This window comes from Colobus angolensis, unplaced genomic scaffold (genome assembly GCF_000951035.1).
Source record: "Colobus angolensis palliatus isolate OR3802 unplaced genomic scaffold, Cang.pa_1.0 Scaffold5, whole genome shotgun sequence".
Taxonomy (NCBI): domain Eukaryota; kingdom Metazoa; phylum Chordata; class Mammalia; order Primates; family Cercopithecidae; genus Colobus; species Colobus angolensis.
In genome coordinates, this window is record NW_012118487.1 from 1,335,313 (window position 1) to 1,343,548 (window position 8,236).

At 42.4% G+C, this 8,236-nt stretch overlaps 1 protein-coding gene across 1 annotated transcript in view; it reads right to left on the reverse strand.

Moving 5' to 3' along the window:
- Window positions 1-1,055: 1,055 nt before the first annotated feature.
- KLKB1 (kallikrein B, plasma (Fletcher factor) 1) overlaps window positions 1,056-8,236 on the reverse strand; it is a 35,982-nt gene continuing 28,801 nt past the window's right edge. Inside the window, exons 11-16 of the mRNA XM_011959514.1 lie at window positions 7,952-8,064; window positions 7,628-7,796; window positions 5,142-5,317; window positions 3,818-3,913; window positions 2,016-2,155; window positions 1,056-1,509 (exon numbers count right to left, since the gene is read on the reverse strand). Of these exons, the coding sequence (XP_011814904.1) occupies window positions 1,318-1,509; window positions 2,016-2,155; window positions 3,818-3,913; window positions 5,142-5,317; window positions 7,628-7,796; window positions 7,952-8,064 (886 nt within the window). The 3' untranslated portion in view covers window positions 1,056-1,317. The remainder of the gene's footprint in view (window positions 1,510-2,015; window positions 2,156-3,817; window positions 3,914-5,141; window positions 5,318-7,627; window positions 7,797-7,951; window positions 8,065-8,236) is intronic.

The window sequence follows — 8,236 nt, forward strand, 5'->3', positions numbered from 1 at the left end:
TCCCAGCACTTTGAGAGGCCGAGACGGGCGGATCACGAGGTCAGGAGATCGAGACCATCCTGGCTAACATGGAGAAACCCCGTCTCTACTAAAAATACAAAAAATTAGCCGGGCGTGGTGGCGGCGCCTGCAGTCCCAGCTACTCGGGAGGCTGAGGCAGGAGAATGTCGTGAACCTGGGAGGCGGAGCTTGCAGTGAGCCGAGATGGCACCACTGCACTGCAGCCTGGGTGGCAGAGCGAGACTCCATTTCAAAAATAAATAAATAAATAATAGTAATTTATACCTAACAATGCTTCCTTTTTTTTTTGAGACAGAGTCTCACTCTGTCGTCCAGGCTGGAATGCAGTAGTGCGATCTCTGCTCACTGCAACCACACTCAAGTGATCCTCCTGCCTCAGCTTCTGGGGGAGCTGGGATTACAGGTACGCACCACCACGCCCAGCTAATTTTTGTAGAGATGGGGTTTGGTCACATTGCCCAGGCTGGTCTTGAACTCCGAGGCTCAAGTGATCCACCTGCCGTGATCTCCCAAACTGTTGGAATTACAGGCATGAGCCAACGCGCCATCCTAAAAATGCTCCTTGAATTACTATTGCAATAGCCCATATCCACTGAGCCTCCAGGGCTAATGCCCCTTGTAAAGCAGATTCCTTGCCTACCATGAAGGCTGTGCAATGCTGCAGCGCCTCGAGTTCCTCGGCACGTGCAGCCTGGACCCTCCTATCCACGCCCCATTAGCGAGGCCAAGAGGCAAACATGCCCGATGGGTTCGGGTAACCCATCTCTTTCTTATAAAAATGGGTGTGATGCAGGTGTTCTCCCTTCCACTCGGCAGAATGAAACCCAAGCCTGCTAGCTCTTTGCCACAAGTGAAGCAGGCGATCGTGGGTTTCAGTGGCTAACCAGGTGCAGCAAGGAGAGGAAATTACATCTTTGAGATAGACTGAGTTCCAGAAGAAGTAGTGCAATTAGAAAGATTCCAGGCACTGTGCTAGAGCCTCAACCACTTACTTTCAGTTCTGTTTCACAACCAGAAGAAAACACTTGCTAATTGTGATCTTTTACCATTTTATTTTACAACACACAATCATGGAGATCTCGGTTGCGACTTCACATTATCAGCTCCCAGTTACTGAATGCTGAAAGCTGGCTTCAGCAAAACATCGTCCTCAGCAGCTCTGAGTGCACTGTCTTTTGTCCTTATGACAGGATGCAAAGTAGATGCCACTATCCATGCTTTGCAGATGAGGACCCCCAGGCTCAGAATTCGACTTGAACCCAGGTTGTAAAAATCACCGAGACTCTGGGCTGCTCCTCACGCTGGCGCCTGCATCCGAGCGTTTCCACCACTGCTCTGTGTTTTCTCTACGATCCAGTCCATGTACTCAGCGACTTTGGTGTAGACACCAGGTTGCTCCCTGCGGGCACAACCTTCGCCCCAGCTGGTGATGCCCACCAAACGCCACATTCCATTGTGTTTGCAAGCTAAGGGACCCCCTGAATCTCCCTGAGTCACAGGGGAAAAATAAAATGGTAGAAAGTTACGACAATGGGATTCAAATAAGTGACCACCTCTAAAATTCTGTAGTCCACTACACAGCAACGCACACACACACACATACACACACACACACACTTTCTTAAAGTTCTCCAAGTATCTCATGTGCCTGCATTTTTTGTATCCCCTCTTCAATTCTGAAATAAATCTAACAAAGAAATCTTGATATCATCATCCCAGTGACAAAGAAATCTAATGTTTTTATATTTTAGTGCAATTATTGTATGTATTTTTGTCCCTCTTAAATTAGCACATGCATAGATTGTGACATACATCATGAATAATATAAATATGTATTGTATATATTCAATTTGTTAAATATTGCTTATAAACTTATCAGATCATTTGTCTCTGAATTTTTTTAAAAACTATAATAAATTGTGCTATTGGAAAATATATTTTGAAATGAATTTTCTCAAGCAGCCTATTGTGTTTTTCATAATCTCACGCATTACCTTACAAGCATCTTTTCCCCCTTCTTTATAGCCAGCACAGACCATCCGTTGGGTTATTTTATAATCTTGGTATCTTTTCTGGCATTCTTCATTTGTTACCAAAGGAATATTTACCTTCTGTAGAATATCTTGGATTTCACCTGTGAAGTAACCAATATATAACTTCAGAGGGAGGAAACACAATAAATAGTAAATATGGAAATAAGTTTTCAAGTGAATCAGAGCAGTGTAGTTTTTTATACGGGCCGTATATTTGAATACAAATAGTAAAAATTAGGAAGGTAGTGTTACACACACACACACACACATACAGAGAGAGAGAGAGAGGAAGAGAGAGAGACGGGGCCCTGCACTGTCCTCTTATTACCTATGTGGTGTTGGGACAAGCCCAGCACCCTGTGCTGGCCGGAGACCTGGCTTCCGTGTCTTCTGCCATCCCCTCATCTCGGTAACAGTCCCCCAGAAATCCCATTTTATATTTATCACCTACAAAAACCCAAAGCCTGGAAGTTCTCACTTTTCAATTTTTGTTTTATATATTCAAAATTATAATTTAAAACCCTATCATTTCTGAAAAGCCCTCTGAGCTTTCGCGACAGAGGGGTCTTGGGGTCTTTTGTGTTTGAGTAAATGCAAGTGAGCATCTCTCACAGGGGAGAACAGTGTTGGGAGCTTTCGTTGCTTAGTGAAGATTACTTTTAATTTCTTCTTGTCTCAGATTACCAGTAAAAAATCTAAAACTGTGAATTACTTGAACTAAGGACTGAATCGGGAAAGATGGGGAGAGTTTGGCAAGCTACCTTCTTCTGTAAAGAATGACACAGATATTACTCTCCATAGTGTCCATCAGGAACATAATTTTGGAAAGGGAGATTGGTCTGTCTCCTAAAAAGTTCAAGGACAGTTGGAACACTCCAGATACCCACAAGCAGGAATTGCAAACCTAAGGTCCTCAGAAAGAATTCACATGGTTTATAAATTTGTGTAGAAAAAAAGTCTTTGTTTTCACAAACCTCCAAATGAAGCCTACCACTCCCTTCGATTATGCATGCAGACAACAAACACAGTAGTATCAGTGGTACCTATGACTTTGCCATCAACAGAGATTACAGATATTTTCATATCACTTTTCAGTTGTGGCAGATAAGTGAAAATGCCATTTATGCTCACCACTATTTCAAAAGTATGGCTGGTATTAGAATAACTTGCTATGTAGAGGATTAATAAAGGAGGCATATATATTATTGTAGTACTTTTTGAAAGTATTTTGAGAACTGTCTTGCCCTTCACTTGGTTTCTTTTGTAATCCTGCGTATTTTATTTAAGCATTTAAAAGCATTATTAGAGAAGTGGTTCCTAGGCTTCCTCAGATTGCAGGAAGGGTGCCTGGAAGAAGACGAAGAACTGGCCACAGAGAGAGGCGACACACCTGCCTGTGCTCCTGGCCATTAGCATCAAGGGAGAACATGGTATTGGGAGATGGGAACGGTGATAACACTGAGGACCAGATAGTCTTGCACAGGCTCGTCAGCCTTAGATGGGGACGATCCTTCATGCGAAGCCAAGCAAATGATCTTTAGAATGAAGTAAGATGCTTAAAAGTCTCCCTAAAATTTTTTTTTCAAGCCAAAGCAAAAATACATTTTTTAAGAATAACTGAATAAATATTTGGGAATAAATAGGTAGGAAAGATAAAGGGGTTCGATATAATTTCAGACAGAAGCTGATTAAAACGACCCACTCCATGTATTTCAACATGTAAGACTTGCTCTAGAAGCAATATTTAAAGCATCATGCTGTACCTTTTTCCTTCGAGAAGCCCCATCCAGTTACCCAACAGTTGGTATAAATTGTGTTTGTGTCACCTTTGGAAGGTAGGCATATTGGTTTTTGGAATTCTGAAACATAATTTTTAAATTAGAGTTTGGTCAAATAAAGTTATGGATATAGACTTTAAAAATACATCTTTTTCTTTTTCTGTCTTCTCTTTCTATAGAGTAGCACCAAGAATAACCTTTTTGCTTTCTGCCCAACTTCTAAGGCTAATGATTCAGGAAAATTTGTCACCACCATTTTTCACATGACGTTTTTGGTGTTACAATTTCCTGAGTTACATTCTTAAAACTCAGAACCTAAATCTATGGTCAAAAGCATTTAGAAGTTCCTGCGTCTTATTCCGTGTATGCCATCCTTAATAGTCATAGCAGGGTGTCTTCACTGTTCCAGCCATGAAGTGGTTTAATGTATTAATTATTACAACAAACCCAGGAAGAAATTACCATTCTCATTTTACAGATGAGGAAATTAAGAGGTGCAAAGAGGTAAAGCAACTTGCCCGAGGTCACATAATTGTGTGCAGAGGCACGATCTTGGCTCACTACAGCCTTGACCTCCTGGGCTGATGTGATCCTCTTGTCCCAACCTCCTGACTAGCTTGGACTACAGGTGCTCACACCACCACACCCAGTTAATTGGTTTTTTGTAATTTTGTGTAGAGACAGGGTCTCACTGTGTTGCCCAGGCTGATCTCAAACTCCTGACCTCAAGCAATCCTCTCACCTGGGCATCCCAAAGTGTAGGGATTACAGGGGTGAGCCACCGTGCCTGGCCACTAATGTTATTGGATACAGTGGGTATTCAGCTCCTGGCAGCAATGAACCTCCAAAGGCAACACCTCTGATCACGATGCTCCGGCCTTTCCAGGGCTTCTTTCTGCATCAGTCTCTTTCCTACCCAAATTATACCTGGAAGTAGATATCTAGTCCCACTGGTCCTCACACATTCTAATATCCCTAAGCCCAAAGCAATGACAGTTCTGCTACTCTTGTCAAAGGAAGCCTGGTGCCTCTCAGACGGCACAGACCTCTCCTCCGCCCATTATTTCCATCACCTGCACGCAGCTGTGCTCCCCCCAAAAGAACTAATTCACATTTCTTGCTCTATAAGTAGAAGAGATTTCATGGCAAGTCATGGGATCTTCACTTCCCATGCAACCCTCACCTTTCCCTCAACTCCACCGGTCAGAAAACAACGACAGTCTCTCTAGATCTGCCCTCTTGTTCAAATTGATATGAAAATATCATCCAGTACAATTCTGCTATCCACTTTCTTACATACACTACATACCAGTGTAATTCAAAGGAGCCTGGAGTTTTATTAAGGCGATATCATGATTCCCTTCTGAGATTCTATAGTTTTGGTGAATAATGATCTCTTTTATTTGTGAGAAAGGTGTTTCTTTTGTAATGTCTGACAGATTTAAAATGCCACTATAGATGCGCCACACATCTGGTAAGGGAATCCTAGGAGAGAACAAGAAAACCTATTTGAAACTGGGAAGGCCTTCCTTCGATATTGTTCCTTTTTCCTATCACTCTCTTTCAAAGAGAACTGGGAGGGAAATACTGCATAGGACGTAGTTTCTCCTACCTAGTTCCTCCTGTGGGTCGTTTTTTATCACCCATAGCGGCAGACGTGAATCTCTGAAGATTCTATTTAACAAACTGAAAAGTGTATATTTATGTAATTGTATCATGCGTACTTACTGCAAGTGAAAACACAAAGAATGTTGCTGTCCCGTTTTTGAGAGACACTGTAGTGGGAAGAGACTAGCAATTTATCATGGAAAAATTAAGCTCATTCACCAAAGCTGCACCTCATTGCTCCATTAAATTCAGAACTATCAAGAAGTCAGACTGATCTTCTAATGCTCTTCTAATTAGGCAGAGTAGGAGGACTTTAGTGTTGTTTAAAATATCTCTATACGGCCGGGCACGGTGGCTCACACCTGTAATCCCAGCACTTCGGGAGGCCGAGGTGGGTGGATCACTTGAGGCCAGGAGTTTAAGACCAGCCTGACCAACATGGTGAAACCCCGTCTCTACTAAAAATACAAAAATTTGTCGGGCATGGTGGTGCATGCCTGTAATCCCAGCTAGTCAGGAGGATGAGGCAGGAGAACCACTTGAACCTGGGAGGCAGAGGCTGCAGTGAGCCGAGATCCTGCCACTGCACTCCAGCCTAGGTGACAGAGTGAGACTCCATCTCAATAAATAAATAAATAAATAAAATATTAAAATAAAGTGTGCGTGTGTGTGTGTGTGCGTGCGCATATATATATATGTATGAAAATTTAAATTGATTCTTTAAAAGATGAATACATACTAAGTACATCCAAAATTATGATCTAAAGCAAAGCCTTATTCTGTGCAAAGATCTGGAAATCTTTATCATCACCAAGTGGTGCAAGGCATGTGTGCACAATATTCTAGAAAAAATAACGGAGATATCATGTGCAAAGGGGCCTTTTTTTAATGAAATCATTGTACTTTTATGTCTATTATCTCTTATAAACTTACAATACTGAGCCTTCAAGAATGAAAATTCCTGGTCTCAAATTGGAGTGCATTTAGTAAAAATGACACCTACTGTTTCCCATCTTGGGCCTTTTCTTCCAGGTCAACCACCTTTAAACCACATGCAAGGTCATGTATGGCGGAGCCCCTTCACAGTGACAAGGTGGAGGGGTCTTGCTCCACCCACGTGTACCACCAACCGCTATATTTTGGCGGCTGTATGTTCAATCCTAGTACACAGCATCTAAGCATGAATTTCACTAAAACAAAAATACTTTGTGTTTATTTTTTAGAAAAATCAAGTGTCTTCTAGTATTTCTTTTGCTTTTTCATATGCTTTGTCCATTTCTACATTTCTTATTGAATATAGAAATCATAGTTTACATTTGTTGAGCAGTGTTCATGTTCTACATACAGTACTAAGCATTTTAAATGTGTCACTTAATCCTCCCAATAACCTTACAAATTAGGTACTATTATTATTTATATTTTAGATAAAATAAACCTCAGAGAGATTTACAAATCTCCTAGGGCCACACCTCTAATAAGCAGCAAAGCTGTCACTCAAACCATGTTTTGTCTAACTCCAAAGCCTCAGTGTTTTAAGACTTACCTGTCTAGTATTTGACCAATAAAACTGAAATAGATCAAATTATATATGTTGAAATATACGGAGTACAAAACTCTCACTTTAAAAAATTATTATTAGTATATTTATGAATCAAAAAGCAAGAAGTAACATTTCTATGGGCCTGAGAAATAAGTCTTTGAAGAACACATCAGGGATTGGTGGTGGGATTGGTGGTGGGATTGGTGGTGGGTGGTGGTGGGATTGGTGGCGGGATTGGTGGTGGGATTGGTGGGTGGTGGTGGGATTGGTGGAGGGATTGGTGGTGGGTGGTGGTAGGATTGGTGGTGGGATTTGTGGTGGGTGCTGGTGGGATTGGTGGTGGGATTGGTGGAGGGATTGGTGGTGGGTGGTGGTGGGTGGTGGTGGGAGGAGTAGTGTATTGTGTTCGTTTCTCTTTCTGCGGGAGAATACCCATCCAGGGCCATCAGTCCTGTACAGAGACCACACTCTGTTATGATGGTCAGACTGGTCAGTGCTTGGACTCTGCTAGTTAAATGTTGTGAATACCATCCCTGCTTTAACACGTCTCTATTCATAAAGTCACATGACAGTGAAGCAGCTGATCATAGACCCTTCAAAATGAAAAGTCAGGATAAGACTCTGGATGAGATACATCCAACACTTACCCATCAAAGCAGTGGGCAGCAGTGAGGACCCACTGGTGTCCTATGAGTGACCCTCCACACAGGTGCCTCTGAGCCATCAGCTTCACCTGCAGGCTCACCTGCCAGGGCCACTCTCCCCAAGAAGAGTTTGTTCCTCCAACAATGCGTGAGCTTGTTTTTGTTGTGCAGACTGAAACGAGAGTGTTGACGCTAATGGTTGGAGTTAGAAGTGAATCAAAGTCCCTTCTAACCAAGGAGAGTAAGACACATAATTCCTTAAGACTAAGCACACTATCAGCATGACAGACATCCCTTACAGTTCCACGAAAAAGTGAGGTTACTCACCAGAGCTGTCCCCAGTGTTACACAATCTCAAAGAGTAACCAGAGCTCCCTTGTGTCCCATATGTAATCCTAGTTGGAGAACCATCCGAAGATAATCTTAGGAAACACTTACACCTAGATGAAATGAACAGTAGAAAGAGTAAACTTTCGCTGGGGGAAAAAGAATATGAAATGATCATGAAAAATAAAATGAGGCCGGGCGCGGTGGCTCAAGCCTGTAATCCCAGCACTTTGAGAGGCCGAGACGGGCGGATCACGAGGTCAGGAGATCGAGACCATCCTGGCT